Source organism: Protomyctophum bolini, assembly GCF_963924005.1.
Source record: "Protomyctophum bolini genome assembly, chromosome: 4".
In the NCBI taxonomy this organism is placed as follows: Eukaryota; Metazoa; Chordata; class Actinopteri; order Myctophiformes; family Myctophidae; genus Protomyctophum; species Protomyctophum bolini.
Window position 1 is genome coordinate 46,637,477 of NC_137865.1, and position 23,249 is coordinate 46,660,725.

Consider the following 23,249-nt stretch of genomic DNA (forward strand, 5'->3'; position numbering starts at 1 on the left):
TTGTTTTTTGTTTTGTTTATTCACACACACACGCTCACACTCGAAACACTAACATAACAAAAACAGACACGAACCCATATCCTGTTTCTCCTGCTCATAACCGTCGGGAGGGGGGGGGGGGGGAAGCATCCCCTGATGGATACAAACAGTAAGGTCATAGGTCATAACGTCCACAAGACCAGTGTTGATTTCGTCGACTAGAATTAAGAGGAAACATGTTCGTCGACTACCTTTTTTCACTGACGAAAACTAAATGGAAACTAAATGAAAACTAAGCTATGGTGACTAAAACTGAGACTAAATATATTGACAATTTCGTCAACCAATAAAAACTAGACTAAAATGTTAGGAAGGTCAAGGGACTATAGTGGACAAGACATCCAGTATAAGTAAAAGACAAGTCATTTTACACTTGGTTGCATGCTGAAAATAGCCGATCTACAAGCTCACAACGGGTCACACTGCGACGCTTTCTGTGAGCTTGTAGATCGGCTATTTTCGGCTATAGTGTAAAATCAGCCATTACGAGGCATCAAGGCCCGACAAAATACATTTTAGTCGACCAAATCAACTGTAGATCTAGTCGACTAAAATCTTATTCTACTTAGTCGACTAAAACTGGACAAACGCTAAGACATTCCAGGTGACCAAAATGTGACTAAAACTAAATGAAAACTATTCAAGAGAGACTATGACTAGAACTAAAACATCAAAATGTACTGCGGCAAAAACAACACTGCATAACACCAGTGAAGTAACTAAGCACATATTCTTCATACTTCATCCATTACATCACAGAGACAGAAGCCCACAGTCCGAGTACTTCCACCTAGCACACTGGAGCACACTGGAATAACAGGGAGAAAAAAAAGAAAAAATAACTCCTATAATTACATCCAGTAGTCGCCTCAGCAGGATATTTGGGGCTTAAACCATTGTGACCTGGAAACGATTCTACGAATGTCTTCTAAATCCTGACAGTTTTCTGTGCCACTCAAACATTTTCATGTCAAGGGCCCCCAAAAATATATGTAATTAGCCGCCGATCCCCATCTGAAAATATGTTGTTTCAGGGACCACCCCAGAAGCAAAGATTTGATTTAAAAACTTGCTCTGAAAGAATATATATATTCAAAGATTTGTGTCACATTTTCACGATTAAAAAAAAATAGCAGACTAGATCGGGTGCAGTACTTAGTTTAGACAGTTTTTGGTTTAGACTAGTCATTGGTTAGACCAGTCATTCGTCCTAAATATACAACCTATCTCAAACCCTCACCATAAACCTAACCTCCCACGGGGCAGCACACCTAAACCTAACCTTAACCCATGTCTAACCAATGACTAGTCTAAACTAAGTATGCACCCCTTGTAGATCTGCTATTTTTCAATGGCTAAAGTACAACAATGCTTAGAACACCAACAGGCATTCCCGCCCAGAATGCGTTAACTTCCTGCATGGCCTGCATGCGCGGGTCCCTCTTCAGGGCATCGGATATGACCAGAGAATGGACAGTGTGTCCGTCGCACTGCAGATGACCAATAAAGATAAGGCTATTCTTATACAATCAACATCCATATGCTTCCAATTAGCTCAACAGCTGCCGTTTTTTTGAAATGATGATTTTTGTTTTACACGAGAGAAGAGACACCACTTGAAACAGGCAGGTCATCATGACTGAGATGTTTGTACTACACAGATAAAGATAAAGAAGTGCTTAAAGGACCAGAACACTCTGGGTTCTGGTTCTTGGGTTGTAGTTACCTTGCCGTGATGCAATTCTTGCTCCATCCATCCATCTTCAACCGCTTATCCGTAGTCGGGTCGCGGGGGCAACAGCTCCACCAGAGAGCTCCAGACTTCCCTCTCCAGAGCAACATTAGTAACGTCCTCCTGGGGGATTCCGAGACAGTGATTAGAAATTGATCATTGATATGATATACTAGGCCTACTTGATTGTCAGTTCACACTGAGATGTGTCTTGCGACCCAGCAGATACGTTTGCAGAACACATACATTTGACATAACACAAAGAACAAGACAATTTACATACATAAAGACATGAAGAGCAATATCCACCGTTTAGATTACCCCGTAGCTACTGTACTACAACTCCTGATTAAGCCTCAAGGTCGACTGGTGGACAAAGGACCTCTTTAGTCTGACCTAAAGAGATCATTCAAAACACGCTCCTCGTTGACTTTGCATTGTGGACGGGCCATGAATAATAACGATTCAGGACAGAAGCCGAACTATAGGGGTCATTATAAAATCCAGGGACGGACTTTGGACGTGTCTGGACTTTAACACATAATGCTCCCAGAGGACACGGACTGGAGGGACGACCGACCCCGCAAGGAAGCAGTGTTACTTTTGTTGACTAAGACTAAAGACTAAAGTCGACTAAGGTTTTTCAGAAGACTAAATAGGACTAAGACTAAATAGTGTGTTATTCAATAGACTGAATCAAAATATTCTAAAAAGAAAAAATCAGACCCGCCTGATGTGAGTGGTACTGTATTGTACTGTACTGGCCCTCCTTCCCTGGCCTGTGTGTGTTAGGCTGTGCAACAGTGACACTTGGTGATGAACAAATGCTATTTTCGTGCTCGGAAACACAGGGAGGGACACACATAGCTGTCTATAGGAGTGGTTGCAACACTCAAAATATGTACACTACAAGGAAGGAAGATGTGAGAGAGAGAGAGAGAGAGAGTCATGATACTAGAATGAGTTATTAGTGAGTGCATCGGACGGACGGACGGCCAGCCAGCCAGCCAGCCAGCCAGCCAGCCAACCAGCCAGCCAGCAAACCAGCCAGCCAGCTAAAAGTCGCTCCTCATGGGAGTGAAAGATACTGTTATCTAATATCAGCATGCCGGATGTTTGTGCGGACGCAAACCACAGGTTACCATTAAAGTTGGCTTTGATGAACAACTTCAGGCCGGGTTGTTTTGCTCAGTCTCTTGTTCTTGTGTAAGAACAAGAGAGGTGGACTCTGTCTCTGTGTGTGTTTCTTTTTCTCCGTGTGCGTACGTGCGTGTGTGCGTGCGTGCGTGCGTGCATGTCTTAACATGTTTTTAGTTGTGTTTGCGTATTTTTACATGTCACTTCGGTGCATTCCACTTTCCCACATCCATGCCCACATGTCACACTCCTGATTAAACTAACTGATAAAGGCACAACTATAAACATCCACGTTGCTGACAGGTTTTACAGACCACATCGAATCTGATCCTGAGAGATTGAACTAATAATACAAACAGACACAAACCAAAATGAACAAAAACGCATCAATTTGTTCTGAATGTTATTATTATAGTAACTTAATCTCTCAAGACAGACTTTCAATTTGCACTGAAGCTGTCAGCGGCGGGCAGGGGCAACATGTTGGGGGGGGGGGGGTGTCCCAGGGGATTATTTTAGACAATTTATTTCCTCCACCACTGAACGCAGCCAGATCGCCTGTCCCTTCGCCCCAGGGGGTCGGCCATGAATATATTCGGAGAAACAATATTCTCCAGCGCTTGCTCCATGCGCGCCCACGCCTGTAGCAGGGTTAATTGTTTTTGGCATCAAATTTCTATTTTTGTTTAGTCATAGTCTTTGGGATAAAACTTAATTTAGTTTTTTCGTCACATTTTAGTCATGTTTTAGTGTTAGTCGACTAAATGTCATAAGATTTTAGTCGACTAAATCTACAGTTGATTTAGTCGACTAAAATGTATTTTGGCAGGCTTTCATAATGACTGATTTTACACTTGCTGGAAATAGCCGATCTACAAGCTCACAACGTGTCAAGCTGCGACGTGTTGTGAGCTTGTATATCAGCTATTTTTAGCATGCAACCAAATGAAAAATTAGTACTTATACTGGATCTCTTGTCCACTAGTCCCTTCCTAACATTTTAGTCTAGTTTCTATCTGTTGACAAAATTATCAATACATTTAGTCTTAGTTTTAGTAATGGCTTAGTTTTTATTTAGTTTCCATCTAGTTTTCCTCAGTGAAAAAAGGTAGTCGACAAGCATTTTTCGTCGTAGTTTTAGTCGACGAAATCAGCACTGCCCTGTAGACCAGAAAGCAGGTTGGCTGGGCCAGGCTAGGACATCCCTATAGTGTCAATCATATCATATCCATATCATGTTATTAAGTCAGTGATTTTGGATATTGTACTATTGTGATAGGGCATAAGTGTTCTATAGAAAAATATATATATCGCACCGAGTGGTGCGCTACGAGCTTGTAGGTCTGCTATTATTTGTTTCTATCGTGAAAATGCGGCACAAATCTTTGAATATCTTTCAGAGCGAAAGTTTTTAACTCAAATCTTTGCTCCTGGGAAGGTCCCTGGAACAACATATTTTCAGATGGGGGTCGGTGGCCATTAATTATAGATTGAAACATGAGGTAATTCAGAAAACTGACGTCAGGCCAAAATGGGATAAAACCCTCCACCAATGTTTTCTTTTAGTTTTGCTTTGTTCAGAGTCTCGTCTCTCCCCTGACAGCGGGTTCTATTTAGGGGATCCATTGTTCCAACCACAGTGTGCTGTAGCAAATCATCTCCAAAGAGTTGGGGCCTCACCCACACCCATCTCATGAGTCAGTGGTCAGTGGTTTTCATTGAATGATTGAATACTTTATGGACAGTTTTCAAAAAGTACAGCGGCATGATTATATAATGATGCTATAAAAGGATAACATAAACTTCCCTGGGGGCTTATTGTTATTCTCATTGCGGTTCATTAATTATTGGTGCAGTGGTCAGTGGTCAGTGGTCAGTGGTTTTCATTGAATGGTTGAATACTTTTACTTGACTTTTTGAACAGTTTTTACAGCGGCATGATTATATAATGATGCTATGAAATGATAACATAATCCTTGGGGGGCTTATTGTTGTCTCCACCAGGGCGAAGGCATGGGGAGAAACTATGGTATGTTTTGCATTCCGTCCGTGTGTGAGTCCGTCCGTCCGTCTGTTACCAGCTAATCTCCGACACCGCTAACCCGGTCAACGCCAAATTTTCCACACACACTCCCTGGATGCCAACGATGAACCTCCGTTATAATTATTATAACGGCCTGTTATAGCGCCACCAGGAGGCCAACTTTTGTAAAACACGTTTTTGGATATTACTCCTCCAGATTTGGTCCAAATCGTTACACAGTATCTTCTATCTCATGTGTTCATGACAGATCTGTCCGATATTTCATATTCCATCCTAATTGGCTAACATTGCGGCTTTCAAAGTTTGCAGGATTGGCCCCGTTTTGAACTAAAAGCCTCAAATCATGAACGGAGCGTGCAGTTTACGTGAAATCTTTCACAGACTTTCCTACTATGCTGAGGAACATACCACACCCTTTTCACATTGGCCTGTTATAGCGACACCAACAGGTGGATTTTTGCAAAACACATTTTTGGAACAAAATGCCTCAAATCATCCAATTGCCATCCGAGGCGTAAGAAGAAATGTCCCCCTTTTCACATTGGCCTATTATAGCGCCACCAGGAGGCCACAACCTGACCTGCACTGGTGGAGACCTGTGCCCCGAGGGGCACTTTTTCTAGTTTCCATTGCGGTCTATTGTTTAGGTTGGGGAGGGCAGCGTGTGAAATATACAGTATAACGCATTCTGACCTGAGATCAGATTCATACGAGGTTTCCACTGGACACACACTGGATCTGATTAACCCATTCTGACCTGAGATCAGATTCTAAAAAATGTCAGTCGTTCTTCGATTTTTCAAAAATAGCAGACCTACAAGCTCATATCGCGCCACTCGGTGGCGCGCTATGAGCTTGTAGATCTGCTATTTTTCAATAGCTAAAGCATAACATGATGCTAACACCAAAACGGGTTCCCGGTCAGAATGGGATAAGCGATGTGAATAAGCCTCCTCCGTCATCCTCACTTCCCATTTCCATCTCTGCAGTCGCGCACATTTATCCTAATATAAATAATAAATCATCTAAGCATATAATAGCTTGCATAAATGCTTAGCAGAAATGGACATTTTTCAAATACATTTTCTGTGAACGGAAATCTCAGCTTCCTCACACAGATTCTGGGGAGCTGCAGCCTATAGACTATATATAGCATTCTGAGATTGTGGAATATATAGATGTCTGGCCACGCAAGATTATGTAGAGTGTGACACACGAAACAGCGAGAGAGACATGGAAGTCACACGTACGTACGCAGCACAGGCCGTCGGGTTCGCTAATCAAAACCTGCGACTCACGCATTTAGAGTCTATATAATTATGTGATACAGTATAAGAGCCTTAACCACTCAGCCATCGGCGGCCACTGCGTTTTGGCCAAACTGGAAGGGGAACAGGTTGCACGGCACCACATATTTTGTTGTCCATTCCTAATAGAAAGGTTTGGAAAGGGATAAAGGATAAACAAAGTGCATTGAAAGTGTTGAAAGTTATGAAAGTGTGTGTGCGTGTGTGTGTGTGCACACGCGTGTGTGTGTGCATGTGTGCGTGTGCGTGCGTGCGTGGAGGGGGCATGAAAAAGTGGAACATTATATTGAAGGTGACGAGGGAAAGACGTCTGGTAATCGTGCTGTTCGGGAACCAATTTAATGTTGGAACTATCCCGACATGTTTTCAGAATACGATCCAGACCTGTGTTTCTGTTTGTCTCACTTGTCACCTAACCTCTAGCAGACGTTATAACCGTTTGCACTGGAGGGAGGGAGGGAGGGAGGGAGGGTGCTGCAACAACAGAGCTTCTCAAAGCCTGCGGGGTCCAGGGGAAAAAAGGAAAGGAAAATAAACAAGCCTTGTTGTAGTACGGAGGTCCAAAACATTAATTTTGGCTTCCAGGAACAGGAGCCTTGACATGAAAAGGTTTGAGAAGGAACGGCCTAGACCAGGAGTACTCAACAGGGGGTCCCCGGGACTGCTATATAGGTGGTCCTCAGAGAGACTGCTTGCGCCATATAGGGACTTTGCGCATCTCACGCCTGTGACACGTGACGTTGTGAGCTTGTAGATCTGCTATTTTCGGCTATAATGTCCGGCAAAGAGGTTCGGTGTTGAGGGGAAATGAGCAGACCACATAGGCTTACTGGTGCCAAAGGTTATGTTTACAAAGTTTAATTCAAGTCCTAAAAAATGTCTGAAAACACACATTTAACATGAGTCCAATATGTCGTGGGAGTCCCTGCTTCATCTCTGGCTCAACTAAAGGGTTCTTCGTCTAGACAATTTTAAAGATAGGGAAAAAAGATAACTGTCTTATGTTTATTTAAAAAGGGGGGTTGGGAATTAAACCCGGCTTTGTTGACAGTCTTAGTCATCCACAGGGTGGGCGTGGGCCCGCTTCACACACCCTGACTGGCTGTCTGCTGAACGAGGGGGCCGGTCTTTGGGCTGCCTGCGCATTTACGCACCAGCTCTGTGAAATTTGACTCGACTTTAAAAAGGGGCAGTCAGTCAGTCCCCAGAAGCCAGCAGGGAGAGAGAGAGCTGGGTCTCACATACAGACAGACAGTGCTTCAAGTCAGGTTGTTACACTCACTCACTCACACACACACACAGAGAGAGAGAAAGAGAGAGGGAGAGAGAGACAACATCGCGCTTGGAGCAAGGCGCTCTGCTGCGCGCCAAAAAGTCTCCAGAAGCCAGCGGAGAGAGCTGGGTCTCACATACCGTACAGACAGTGCTTCAAGTCAGGTTGTTACACACAGAGAGGAAGAGAGAGGTAGAGAGAGAGAGAGAGACAACACAGCGCTTGGAGCAAGGCGCAAGGCGCGCCGCTGCGCGTAAAAAGGGGCAGTCAGTCAGTCTCCAGAAGCCAGCGGAGAGAGCTGGGTCTCATATAGGCTACAGGCAGGTTGTTCCACTCACACACACACACAGAGAGAGAGAAAGAGAGAGATAGAGAGAAGACCGCGCTTGGAGCAAGGCGCGCTGCTGCGCGTAACAAGGGGAGGATTGCTCCAGCATGCCCAGTCGTCCTAACCACACGGCGCGGCTCCTGAACGGACTCACGCTCGCCAATTATGACCCGATGATGATGATGACGTCGACAATTCCCCCTAACGACAACTACACCCTCCAGGACTATGCCACCGCCAACAACAAGAACAGCAGCAGCGGCAACGAGACGGACCCGTTCGCCCGCAACGAGGAGGTGGCCAAGCTGGAGATCACCGTGCTGACGGTGAGCTTCGTGGTGGCCGTGGTGGGCAACGTGAGCGTGCTGGTGGCCATGTACCACACCAAGAAGAAGGCCTCGCGCATGCACCTGTTCATCAAGCACCTCAGCCTGGCCGACCTGGTGGTGGCCTTCTTCCAGGTGCTGCCGCAGCTGTGCTGGGAGATCACCTACCGCTTCTACGGACCCGACTTCCTCTGCAGGATAGTCAAACACCTGCAGGTAGGCGTAGGCTACGCACCCGTCCGGAAATATAGATATATATATATCGATTTAGAACTCACCGACTTAACCTTAAATAAGTCAGTGATACTGTTTTTTTTTCTTTTTTTAGGGCTTAACTAAACAACAACAATAAGCCCCCTCATTATATAATCATGCCGCTGTACTTTTTGAAAACTGTTCAAAATTCAAGTAAAAGTATTCAACCATTCAATGAAAACCACTGACCACTGACCACTGCACCAATAATTAATGAACCGCAATGAGAGACAATAAGCCCCCAGGGAGTTTTATGTTATCCTTTTATAGCATCATTATATAATCATGCCGCTGTACTTTTAGAAAACTGTCCATAAAGTATTCAATCATTCAATCCAAACCACTGACCACTGACTCATGAGATGGGTGTGGGTGAGGCCCCAACTCTTTGGAGATGATTTGTTATAGCACACTGTGGTTGGAATGAATGACAATTGACAATTGAATGGAGAATGTTACGTCAGGTGTCGTGTGTCGTGTCCAAGAAAATAGTGTCTATTTTACGTCATGATGATGTACGATGATACGAGCGCCCCTCAGTTCACACAGGTGTGATTTTTATCCAGCTTTTGTCCCCACACGTCTGATATTTGCCATTGGCAATGAAAGGAGAAATTAGGTCATATGTGCCTCAAATATGACGTAAGTTTGTGGCAACACCAACATTAAATTCCATTGACAATGAAGGGAAAATGTACGTCCTGGCAACACCAACATTAAATTCCATTGACAATGAAGGGAAAATGTACGTCCTATGTAGACGAGCAAACGGTTAACCAATCACATAGATTCAGTTGTTCATGAGATGATGTATGATGATGTATAATCATAAGAGCGCCCCTCACTTAATTCACACGGGTGTGATTTAAAGAAATAAGTGTAGATATTCAGTAACAGGAATCTCCACATAGCTCTTTAAAGATAAATCGCATTTTCAGGTCTGCATCAATCGAGATCAGGACTAAGGAGAAAGAACTCGATAAACAACTGAAATTGGAAGTGACACAAATAAATGAACAGATAAAAACTGGAACAGTAATGGAATCAAAGCTGATACAACGGGTAATTCTCTCTCCCCGATTGGCTGAAATGTGTAGCCCAATCCGAAAACATATTTTCTGTGGAGCTGGTGGAGTGGCATGGGAAACTGTTACTGAACAAACACTCTATAGCAATTATTAGGCTCAGGATCAGAATATGGAGTTATAACTGAATGATCACTTATTAGGCTATCCTGTAGGCTACAGTATAAGTGCAATCTTGACATCATTTTACTTTACTTGAATGTTTAACCACTTTGTAGTATACTTCATTTACTTCCACAACATCTCAGAGGCAGATATTGTATATTTCACTCCACTACAAATCATTTAAAAACTTTAGTTATAGATACTTTGTAGATTTTTAGATTAGTATCAGTATAGTAACAAAACATACATTAACCTTACTAAGCCCTATTTTATTCTTACAGTGAGCTTGTAGATCGGCTATTTCTGGAAGATAACCAACAGGGCTCTGTGTGAGTGAGTGGCCGCATATAGTCGACTCGTCTGTACTGTGATTGGAACCTTTATTCTCCAAAAGAGCGTGAGGTTTTAAAGGGACACTTCACCCTTTTTGCTAAAAAATATATGTTAATGACGTTTAGAAGCTTTAGATCACTTTCCTGGGGCTATTTATGTGTGTAATATGTGGTTTTAGATATTTTAGATTGTAGCAGTGAGCCTGTTGTCTCTGATGTCATGGACACTGGTCTCACTAACTTCCTGGAATACAATTCCCATAATTCTTTGGTGCACTGCTCCTCCTTGTGGATAGGGGGGAGAGCTGTCTTACTGAGACAACATGTAGTCCAGGAAGGAAGTGAGCCCAGTGTCCATGACATCAGAGACAACAGGCTCACTGCTACAATCTAAAATATCTAAAACCACATATTACACACATAAAGACCCCCAGGAAAGTGTTCTAAAGCTTCTAAACGTCATTAACATATATCTTTTTGCAAAAAGGGTGAAGTGTCCCTTTAAACTTGCAATGCTGATTACACAAACATCAACAACAGGGCCGTGCAGAGAGCACTGAGGGGGCAGGGGCTCAAACCCCAGAAAAGGGCACATATTATGTGGGCGCGCCGATTTTTGGGGGTGGTCTTTTTGTGGAGTTCGTCCCTTGTGCCATTTCATGTCATTGGACAGTAAAATAAGCAATAGGTTCTCATTAGTCTGAAACGGAAACTGACTGATGGCAGCCAGCACATTAAAAGTATAATTTATTATGATAGTGGAATTATATCACTTATTAGCCCCCCACATAAGCCCTTATTGGCCCCAACATAAGCCCTATTTGGCCCCCGCCCTTAAGCCCTTATTGGCCCCCCACATAAGCCCTTATCCCCCCCCTATAAAACAGTTACATAGTGAGGTAGAAAGATTTATAAGATCAGGTTATTAAGCTTATTTTTTCTTTCTTTTAAACGGGAGCATCAATTCAGAAAGCAGGTTTTCCCAGTTCAGACTGAAGTGTAACACCGGTTGTCACACGCCGGTTGTCAGGAGTCAGGTAGGCTATCATGTGCTGTTTTCCCACGCTAACAGCAGTGTGATAAATTATAACTTCCCATCGATAGCCTTAAGAATAAACTGATACCAGTGCCTATACTCTCTCTGAGGGAAGACCAACCTGTATGTTTTCTCTCATGTTGATATTGCGTCAACGATACAGCTTGATTTACGGTCTTCCTCCACCCCTCCAGGCAGTGGAGGAAGACACTTAAATAAAAGTATCCAATACTGCATAGAAATACTCCCATAGTTCATGCTCTGATGAAGGCTGCATAGCCCAAAAGCACAATTAAGCGTTTTTTCCGCCATTTATTACATTTTTGGATGTGCTACCTTTTTGGATTTTTTTAATTCCTATTTTTTTATGTATACTGCATGGAATTGGGTTTAGCACTCCACTGAAAACCATTGCTGATGCTCAACCTCTTTTTGCAGTGTGAGCTTGTAGATCGGCTATTTTCACATGGCCGAGATCTATACAGGGCTGAAGGGGAGGATGCATGTTTTAATAACAGGCTTTATAATAAGATCTATACAGGGCTGAAGGGGAGGATGCATGTTTTAATAACAGGCTTTATAATAAGATCTATACAGGGCTGAAGGGGAGGATGCATGTTTTAATAACAGGCTTTATAATAAGATCTATACAGGGCTGAAGGGGAGGATGCATGTTTTAATAACAGGCTTTATAATAAGATCTATACAGGGCTGAAGGGGAGGATGCATGTTTTAATAACAGGCTTTATAATAAGATCTATACAGGGCTGAAGGGGAGGATGCATGTTTTAATAACAGGCTTTATAATAAGATCTATACAGGGCTGAAGGGGAGGATGCATGTTTTAATAACAGGCTTTATAATAAGATCTATACAGGGCTGAAGGGGAGGATGCATGTTTTAATAACAGGCTTTATAATAAGATCTATACAGGGCTGAAGGGGAGGATGCATGTTTTAATAACAGGCTTTATAATAAGATCTATACAGGGCTGAAGGGGAGGATGCATGTTTTAATAACAGGCTTTATAATAAGATCTATACAGGGCTGAAGGGGAGGATGCATGTTTTAATAACAGGCTTTATAATAAGATCTATACAGGGCTGAAGGGGAGGATGCATGTTTTAATAACAGGCTTTATAATAAGATCTATACAGGGCTGAAGGGGAGGATGCATGTTTTAATAACAGGCTTTATAATAAGATCTATACAGGGCTGAAGGGGAGGATGCATGTTTTAATAACAGGCTTTATAATAAGATCTATACAGGGCTGAAGGGGAGGATGCATGTTTTAATAACAGGCTTTATAATAAGATCTATACAGGGCTGAAGGGGAGGATGCATGTTTTAATAACAGGCTTTATAATAAGATCTATACAGGGCTGAAGGGGAGGATGCATGTTTTAATAACAGGCTTTATAATAAGATCTATACAGGGCTGAAGGGGAGGATGCATGTTTTAATAACAGGCTTTATAATAAGATCTATACAGGGCTGAAGGGGAGGATGCATGTTTTAATAACAGGCTTTATAATAAGATCTATACAGGGCTGAAGGGGAGGATGCATGTTTTAATAACAGGCTTTATAATAAGATCTATACAGGGCTGAAGGGGAGGATGCATGTTTTAATAACAGGCTTTATAATAAGATCTATACAGGGCTGAAGGGGAGGATGCATGTTTTAATAACAGGCTTTATAATAAGATCTATACAGGGCTGAAGGGGAGGATGCATGTTTTAATAACAGGCTTTATAATAAGATCTATACAGGGCTGAAGGGGAGGATGCATGTTTTAATAACAGGCTTTATAATAAGATCTATACAGGGCTGAAGGGGAGGATGCATGTTTTAATAACAGGCTTTATAATAAGATCTATACAGGGCTGAAGGGGAGGATGCATGTTTTAATAACAGGCTTTATAATAAGATCTATACAGGGCTGAAGGGGAGGATGCATGTTTTAATAACAGGCTTCATAAGTCCAAAGCTTAATGATAACGGGTACTCCACTCCACTAGCAATGTGTGTAATCCAAATCTAATAAGTAACTAAGTACCTAAAGCTGTTTAAATAAATGTAGTGCAGTAAAAGTATACAATAGTTGTCTCTGAGATGTACGTATAGTGGCGTAGAAGTAAAAAATATTGGCAATTGTGAATACTCAAGTGAAGTACAAGTTAAGTGTACTTGGTTAGTGTAACGCCCAAGTCCTACTACTACTTGGGTCCTACTGGTTGCAGAGGAAGTTCAGACATGTGCTCCAGAAACTGATATCACCAATATTGTGTACAGTATGTGATATAGTAGCCTCGGAAACACAGGCGTTTATATTTCCAGGGAGAAAAAAAAAAAGTCTGGGTCTGAGTCCACTTCAATTCGGCATACAGTAGCGCAAACGTCGATCACTCAGCTGATTTCTGATTGTCTGCACCTTTGTTAAATTGACTCACACACACACACACACACACACACACACACACACACACACACACACACACACTCCTCTCTCCGTCTGTCACTCTAATTAATTAGACTCATGTCGCGCAGCTGCGTCTAGAATGATTCTCCCGGTATGCCATAGAAAGCATAGGTGGACCACAGGCTAGTGATAATAGTGACCAATATCACAGCAGTAGCACCCGAGTATAGGGACTTGGGCGTCACATTGGTCTAAAAACTGTTTGCCTCTCCCACATGGCAACACCTGTGCCTGATCAGGAGCCTGGTTAAATACCTGCATGGGCTGGCCTTGACATTGACCAAGCTGCAGTGACACTGTCAATTAGGACAACATTAGGTCATAACGGCTCTTTACAGTATGCTCTCCTCCGCCCCCTGCTGGCAGGTGATGGGGATGTTCGCCTCCACCTACATGATGGTGATGATGACGCTGGACCGCTACATCGCCATCTGCCACCCCCTGAAGACCCTGCAGCAGTCCACCCGCCGCTCCTACGTCATGATCGCCTCCACCTGGGCGTGTAGCGCGGCGCTCAGCACGCCGCAGTACTTCATCTTCTCCCTCAGGTCAGGATACGATACTCACAGAACCCACCTCACCCCCGCTCATTTTAACACAATATATGCCCAAGATGTCCACAGACGTCCTATAGGAACTAACGCATGGTAGGGCTCCCTTTTCGTCACCGCTAAACCCCTTATCCCTAAACTTCTTTGCCTTTTTATTTATTTTTACAAAACATTTTTGAATAGTTAAAATGGCCAGTCTACAAGCTCAGAACGTGTCAATGTAGATTGGCTAGTTGAACTATTCAAAAATGTTTTCAAAATAGTAAAAAAAAAAATGTCTTTTTATTAATTTTTTCAAAATGTGGGTCTAAATGTGGACACCCCACTTCGCTATTTTGAAAACATGAAAGGGCACATAATGTGTTAATAGGGCTGGAATGGCTTAGGGTTGACAACTTGCAATATGGGCCCTGGGTCTTCGACATTCGCTATACCCGTCAAAATACGTCCTTGATGTCAACGAAGTCCACACTCACACACAGTCACACCACCAGAGGGAGTTCCACAAACCACTCTCAACCCAAATTCGGCTCAAACTAAAGGGGTTAAAGTAATTTCACACAATTCTATGCCTGCACTAAAATGTGGAACGCCCTACCACCAGCCGTTAAGAAATGTGAATCCATAGCCTCCTATAAAACCGCTCTCAAAGAGCCCTTAACGGGCAGCTGCAATTTTAAACTGCCCCCCCTTTATTTTTTTACACTGTTCACGATTTTTCTAATTGTGCATTTGATGATATATTTTGTATATATTTTTTTATAGATGTGTATATTTGTATGTATAATGTGTTGATGAATTGAAAATGGAGGACCCTGACAAAACAAGCCTTACAGTGCTTTTATCCTATACATACTGTATAGCAGATTTAAGCAATATTACACAAGAGGGTGTAAGCATTCAGTGATGCTTGCGGAACGCGACTACGTCTCGTTCCTGACCGCATCACTGTCGTGGCATTAATCACGTTAAACCACACCCTCGAGTGTAATATTGCAATTATACATGCAGTTAAAAAATAATGAATGACAGATGTATAGTCACTACGACCACAAATGTCCCAAGAAACTAGCTAGCCTATAGCCACCGAGTTTGCTAGCGCTCTGGGAAAACAGAGCAGCTGAATTATTTGTTTTGATTAGGTGTGGAGTGGTGCTCGTTTGAACCACGGCTAGAAGGCTGTTTCAACCAATCAGATTGCTTCCTCGAAACGACCTGTTGTATAATTTGTATTGTATGTACCGTTCTGGAACTGCTCTGGAACAAGCTCACAAGCTTGTAGATCAATAGACTTTGTATACACATTGATAACTTGTGAATTGGGACATTCTGCAATATGAGTACTTTTGTACATTTTAAATTCCGTACTTTTAGTAGAAGTAGCTCTAAAATTGCAGTATTGGTACTTTTACTTAAGTAAAACAAGTACTTTCTTTCCACCACTGCAACCAACCAGCGAGGTGAAGCACGGCTCCGAGGTGTTCGACTGCTGGGGCCACTTCGTGGGGCCCTGGGGCCTGAAGGCCTACATCACCTGGATCACCGTGGGCATCTTCCTGGTGCCCGTGGCCGTGCTGATGCTCTGCTACGGCCTGATCTGCCACAGCATCTGGAAGAACGTCCGCTACAAGACGCGGCCGCCGCGGGCACCGTCGTCAGGGTCCGGGGCGGGGGGATCCTCCTCCAACGCCAACGCCACCAAGAAGGTGGGGCTGATCGGGAAGCACTCGGTCAGCAGCGTCACCACCATCTCCCGGGCCAAGCTGAGGACGGTGAAGATGACCTTCGTCATCGTGCTGGCGTACATCGTGTGCTGGGCGCCGTTCTTCATCGTGCAGATGTGGTCCGTGTGGGACGAGAGCTTCCAGTGGGACGGTGAGTAGTGTTGTTATGGATGTGGTCCGTGTGGGACGAGAGCTTCCAGTGGGACGGTGAGTAGTGTTGTTATGGATGTGGTCTGTGTGGGACGAGAGCTTCCAGTGGGACGGTGAGTAGTGTTGTTATAGATGTGGTCCGTGTGGGACGAGAGCTTCCAGTGGGACGGTGAGTAGTGTTGTTATGGATGTGGGACGAGAGCTTCCAGTGGGACGGTGAGTAGTGTTGTTATGGATGTGGTCCGTGTGGGACGAGAGCTTCCAGTGGGACGGTGAGTAGTGTTGTTATGGATGTGGTCCGTGTGGGACGAGAGCTTCCAGTGGGACGGTGAGTAGTGTTGTTATGGATGTGGTCCGTGTGGGACGAGAGCTTCCAGTGGGACGGTGAGTAGTGTTGTTATGGATGTGGTCCGTGTGGGACGAGAGCTTCCAGTGGGACGGTGAGTAGTGTTGTTATAGATGTGGTCCGTGTGGGACGAGAGCTTCCAGTGGGACGGTGAGTGGTGTCGTTATAGATGTGGTCTGTGTGGGACGAGAGCTTCCAGTGGGACGGTGAGTAGTGTTGTTATGGATGTGGTCTGTGTGGGACGAGAGCTTCCAGTGGGACGGTGAGTAGTGTTATAGATGTGGTCCGTGTGGGACGAGAGCTTCCAGTGGGACGGTGAGTAGTGTTGTTATGGATGTGGTCTGTGTGGGACGAGAGCTTCCAGTGGGACGGTGAGTAGTGTTATAGATGTGGTCCGTGTGGGACGAGAGCTTCCAGTGGGACGGTGAGTAGTGTTGTTATAGATGTGGGACGAGAGCTTCCAGTGGGACGGTGAGTAGTGTTGTTATGGATGTGGTCTGTGTGGGACGAGAGCTTCCAGTGGGACGGTGAGTGGTGTCGTTATAGCAATGTGTGTGTGTGTGTGTGTGTGTGTGTGTGTGTGTGTGTGTGTGTTATGCTGCGCAACAGTGACACTTTGTGGTGGAAAGAACTCTATTTGCGTGCTCGGACGGACCCAGCCAGGGTCACACAGTTTGAATACCCTGTTCAAACCACTCCCTTCCAAAAAACGCTACCAGAGCATCAAATCACGTACCACCCGTCTCAGTAACACTTTTTACCCCCAGGCAGTCAGGCTGCTGACCTTGAACTGTATTGCACTGTTTTGTCTTTTTCTTGCATTATAGATGTTTGTTTATGTCCTGTGTATGTAAGACTGAGAGTGCTCTGAGCAAAATAATTTTCATTGTATTTATACTCTGTATCTATACACATGACAAAGAAACCTGAACCTGAACTTGTACCTGAACATTGCTAGGCAATGGAGTGGAGTACCCGTTATCATTAAGCTTTGGACGCATTATGAAGCCTGTTATCGAGCATAGCGGTGCATGACATCATGAAAATAAATTGAAGGCCCTTATAGTAAAAGATATTTGGTTCCGTTCAGAATTTATTGTCTCCCGTCTTTCCACAAAATATAAAATGCTCGTCGATAAGCCTGAACGATAAGGTGCTCGTTATCAATAAAAATGAACGAGCTCCATCCCTACTTTATATCCTTAATATGTACTTTGGTCAGCCAATCAAATCATCGCTATGGGGTGATCAGCCAATCAAATCATTGCAAACATTCACACAAACTCACAGCTGGGCATATAAGGGGCCCCTTTAAAAAAAAGAGACGTTTCCTAGTTTTTGCCTCAAGCTGCTTTTTGAGTGGTGCAACCACTCCAAGGAACAGCAACAGCAATGTCCGTGTTAACCTATGTACGTGACTATGAGTACCAGTAGGGGAAAAAGTGGCGCTGCTGAGTCAGAAACAGAGAGAGAGAGATAGTGCTGCACTGTTGCCTGCTAATGAGAGAGAGAGAGAGAGGGGGAGAAGGGGAGAGGGGAGTTGCACCACTCAGTTCACACGGGTGTGTTTTGCTTTTAGTGTAGAAACAGGAACTCGGGTGTAGCTCCTCTCCTTTCTTAGTCCACTTCCTCCCGGGTGCTTCCGTGTATATTCCTACTACTGGTGGTCAACTAGAAGTATAGCAGGATTTATTTGGGGCGGAGGTAGCGCTCAAGGAAATTACGTTGACAAATCTACACATAATGTTTACCTTCTCCGTGTGAATTAAACAAGTGTTGTATATAACATAACAATGTTGTATATAAAATATACAACCGACGGATGTTCCGGCCCGACACACCCCGGCTGGACACACTCTGCATGAGGTTGTGAGCAGACTTTTCTCTTCGCAGATGATGGGTGAGGCTGGGAACGAGGCTAACCACTATACTAACAAAATGAAGGGGGAAAAAAGTATATCCGCACATGCATATAGCTGCCAATGTTGTACCCTGTAAAAGGGGAGATCGCAGTATGAGAATCGTGAATTGTCCATCTGGATCACTGCCATGGATCCCAGCTATATATCACTCTATCACACAAAGGTTTAACGAGGACACAGAGAAACCAATGTTTCGGACAGATAATAACTACTAGGGAATATAGAATATACTCAGGGTAACTATTACTAACAACAACAGAAGGCAGAGGTGTTTTAAACCACAAGGTTTTTGTGCACCGAAACCATGAGATCTTTCAACATAGCCTGCATGCTGTCATTGTTTCACACAATCACCTGTATTTCTTGCCAACCATACAATTAGTAACCACTTTTTGACATCATTTTTGACAAATCTAGAATTCAGATGTTCTTTTTTAACACAAAAGGTTCTCTTCTGGGGGTCCCTGGCACTAAACCTTTTCAAATGGGGGCGTGGCGAGAACCACACTGCCCTTATTTTATTTATTTTCTCTCAGAGTCAGAGAACAAGGTGGTCACTCTCTGCTCTCCTCTCTGCCTCCTCTCTCTCTCTGAGTCAAAACACGACGGTGACTCTCTGCTCTCTCCTCTGCCTCCTCTATCAGACTCAGAGAACACGGCGGTCACTCTGTCTGATCTCTGCTCTCCTCTCTCTCTCTCTCTCTCTCTCTCTCGCTCTCTCGGGGTCAGAACATGACAGTGACTCTCTGCTCTCCTCTCTCTCTCAGAGTCAGAGAACACGGTAGTCACTCTCTCCTCTCTCTCTCCCTCAGAGTCAGAGAACACGGTAGTCACTCTCTCCTCTCTCTCTCCCTCAGAGTCAGAGAACACGGTAGTCACTCTCTCCTCTCTCTCTCCCTCAGAGTCAGAGAACACGGTAGTCACTCTCTCCTCTCTCTCTCTCCCTCAGAGTCAGAGAACACGGCGGTGACTCTCTCTGCGCTGCTGGCCAGTCTCAACAGCTGCTGCAACCCGTGGATCTACATGATCTTCAGCGGCCACCTCCTGCAGGACTTCAGCCACTGCTTCCACTGCTGCTGCCGCCGCGTCAACAACCAGGACTTCAAGAAGGAGGACTCGGACAGCAGCCTGCGGAGGACCACGCTGCTGACCAGGATGACCACCAACCGGAGCCCCTCGGGCTCCCTGGGAACCTGGAGGGAGCTGGACAACAACCCCTCGCCCAAGTCCTCCATTCCGTCCATACAGGCAGAGTGACATTTGGAATGGTTCATAAGTGCTTTTATCCAAAGCGCTTTACACATAGATTGTGCATTACATTCACCCATTCATATAGACACTGAGGGCGGAGGAAACCATGCAAGGCAACCAACCTGCTCATCATCGGGAGCAATTAGGGGTTCAGTGTCTTGCTCAAGGGCACTTCCGGCACTGACTCTGGGGCAGCCCACATGCAGGGATCGAACTGGGAACTGGGAACGGTTTTCCCATCCGGACGTTCTACCGGCCACTCTACCACTGAGCCACTGCCGCCCGCATGGGAATGGGAATATATCGACGAGTTGCCAGTGGCCTTTACCCATTCTGACCTGAGATCAGATTCTAAAAATGTCTTCTACATCCTGACAGTTTTCCATTCTGACCCGAGATCAGATTCTAAAAATGTCTTCTACATCCTGACAGTTTTCCATTCTGACCTGAGATCAGATTCTAAAAATGTCTTCTATGACAGTCACTCTTCGATTTTTCAAAAATAGCAGACCTACAAGCTCGTAGCGTGCCACTCGGTGGCGCGCTACGAGCTTGTAGATCTGCTATTTTTAAATTGCTAAAGCATAACGTAATGCTAACACCACACACATGGGCAATTGTGGGCATTGACTTCCAGTTGTCGGTCGTTCAACACAATATGAGAATTCCAGCACTCACTGAACTGTCCTTAAAGGCACTTGTTTATTGTTTCATTATAGTATGTTGCAGGGCACACACACACACACACAACAACAACAACCACCGTGTTTCGGCGTGAAGCCTTCGTCAGTGTTGGCTTCACGCCGAAACGGGTTGGTTGTTGTGCTGTTTGTGTGCAGCATAGCATACCATACCTATACCTAATGAAACAATACATAAGTGCTGGTATTGTCTGGTTTTAGAGTGTTTGTCAGGACTTGTGCACCCCGTAAATTGATCTATGAGATGGAGACGAGTCGGAGTCGTGCGTGCTTTCTTCATGTAGAATTAACACAACCTGACAGGAAACAGAAAGGTCAAATTAGTCCGGCCTACTTTCCGTACATAAGAGTAAGACCTTCCTCCACATGGATGATTCAAATGAATGATCAATGGTTCGTGATGACAATTACAATTTAGGTTTAGCAAAGACGCTCTTAATCCAGAGCGACACTTGCTCTTATAGCATTATAGCCTAACTCCATTAGTCCTGGGTTTCATTCTCATAACTGCTGTTGATCTGATCCTCAAATGAATTGAATGAATGGCTAATCTTAGGGCCGATTCATACTCCTGTTTCGGCGCTGTAGTGCCGAAATGATTTCGGCTCGTCAGAAAATTTCAGTAGCACCGAAGAGACGACTTTAGGACGGTACCCGCCCCCCCGAACCTCAAATGACGTCACATTGTAGGCTCTACAGCGCCGAACCGACTTTTATTCGGCTCTAAAATAGGAGTATGAATCGACCCTAACCCCACCCCAGAATATGAATGCTTATATTAGGTTCAAAATGGACACTACTGAAAGTGACACACACACACACACACACACACACACACACACACACCCCTGAGGCAGATGGAGCTGCCTTTAAAATGTAACAAAGTTTAAGGACAATACTGTGAATACTGAAAAGGCTTTATGAGGAATGTTAATGTGTTGTAACATACTGTATATATTTAGTCCCACAGAAAATATATGTTGTTTTATTCTTTATAGGTATATGTCTCTTTATGTTAATAGTCTTCGTCAGTTTACATCAGCTTTTTCCCCATGAAGCACTGGGTTGGGACGCAATGTTTGGGTCGCGCGCCCATTTGGGTCACGAGAAAATACATAACATATCAAATATCTTTTGTCTTTTACGATATTGTTTTCAACAGAATTTCATCTATTTTCTAATAGGAAATCAAATAAATTCCATGAATGTGATAAATGTGTGTAAATAGATGATATACATACAGTCTACTCTATACGCTTCACGGTCGGCTATAATCACTAGTTTGGATCCACAGGGAGACAAATTTCTCTTTGGGGTTTCGAGTTAAAAAGGTTTGTGAAACAATGCTTTAGTTTAGATGAATAGCCAAAACCAGTATAATATATAATACTGTAGCCAACTGGATTTATGATCTGGGAGTTCCTATATTGCTGAAATCACAGATTTGCTAAATCCCCATAAATCAGCAGGCAGTATACTGTACCGTACAGGAAGTGCTTTTGTGTGGCGCTGCAGTAGCTATGAGCTACAGTATAGGGCGTTAATGTACCTGAAAAAACAACAGCAACGATATGTGTTCTGCAGTAGATTAATGTCCTACTTCCAGGTTCAAAAGTGTCTCAACAAAGTCTAGTCAAAACTGCTGATGTTCAAACTTGTAGGCACGCAGGCGCGCACACACACACACACACACACACACACACTCACACTCACACACACACACACACACACACACACACACACACACACACACACACACACACACACACACACACACACACGAAACACGAGAAACAATGGCTGGGGGGGAAAGCCCTCACATTCCACAAAAAAAACTGCGTCAAAGCGCTTCCGGAGGTCTGCTTCATTGAGGGTGTGTGTTTTGACTTCATGTGGAACTGCAGAAGCTTCAAGACCTCGTTGTACCTTAACTTAAGGACTGGAACACAACACTTAACTTACTAATGGGTTTAAAACTAAACCAAATGGTTCCGTAACTAAGGGTCCATTTGGAGTTACATTATTGTTACACATCATGCCTGCCGTCTCTCCTAACGGTACCGACATCAACAGCATGGAATTGTGGACAAAGTCTTATCCAACGACAACAGCATATTCCCCAGCCAGTCTTCATGGGTCTGAGAGGCTAAATCTCATCATTTTAAGCCTCTCCGTGCAAATAAATAATGGACCTTGATGTGAAAAGGCCACGGGTCGGAAACCCACTGACTTAACCCGTTCTGACCTGAGATCAGATTCTAAAAATGTTCTTCTACATCCTGACAGTTTTCTGAAAAAGCTATGTTTCCATGTCAGTGGTTCTTCGATTTTTCAAAAAATAGCAGACCTACAAGCTCGTAGCGCGCCACTCGGTGGCGCGCTATGAGCTTGTAGATCTGCTATTTTTCAATAGCTAAAGCATAACACAATGCCAACACCAAAAGGGGTTCCCACCCAAAATTGATTAAACCCTCTACACACAACAATATGCTATGCAGTAAACAGGTGACACAGTGCTGGTGACAATACAAAGAAAACAATCACAACAAAATTAATAAATTACAGTGAAAAAGTATATATTGTTTATATGTTGATTATGCATAATGTTTATAGGTTTATGAGTGCATACACATCCTACTTGTACTGTACATAGAAAGGCACTTTTTTATGTTTGTAAATAAAATGTCTGTAAATAAAAGTGATTTATGCAAATCTGGTTATTGTGGCTCTGTGACTTTTATCGTGTTTAAAAGTTTGAATTATGGAGATGAGGTTTCTCTGCCAGACAGCAGCGATATTGTAAACACACTTTGTGTGCGCACATGTTTGCGATTAGCTTATGAATAAGGCTTAACATCGAGAGAGAGAGAGAGAGAGAGAGAGGGGGAAAAACAAAACAAAAAAGCAAGTAATTCCTGGAAAGAGATGACCGCAGTTTAGTGGACCACAGAGATTCAAGACACTAATACATACAGCACGCATTGTATGTCCCTCTGCATGATTTGTGAGTGATTGCAACCGCTCCCCTTACGTTACGTAACTCTGTCATTTCTCAGACGTTTCGGACACGGGGCGGCTTGCCGGAATCGGGGCCGGTACCCTGGGTGCGTTCCTGTGGGTCT

General features: G+C 43.9%; 1 protein-coding gene across 1 annotated transcript; it reads left to right on the forward strand.

Annotated features, from left to right (window-relative positions):
• Nucleotides 1-7,492: 7,492 nt before the first annotated feature.
• On the forward strand, nt 7,493-22,576 carry LOC308313652 (arg8-vasotocin receptor-like). The gene is made up of 4 exons (XM_080760894.1): nt 7,493-8,402; nt 13,849-14,030; nt 15,490-15,908; nt 19,125-22,576. The coding sequence occupies exons 1-4, from the start codon at nt 7,968-7,970 to the stop codon at nt 19,430-19,432; spliced, it is 1,344 nt and encodes a 447-aa protein (XP_080617020.1). The 5' UTR covers nt 7,493-7,967; the 3' UTR covers nt 19,433-22,576.
• The last annotated feature ends 673 nt before the right edge of the window (nt 22,577-23,249 follow it).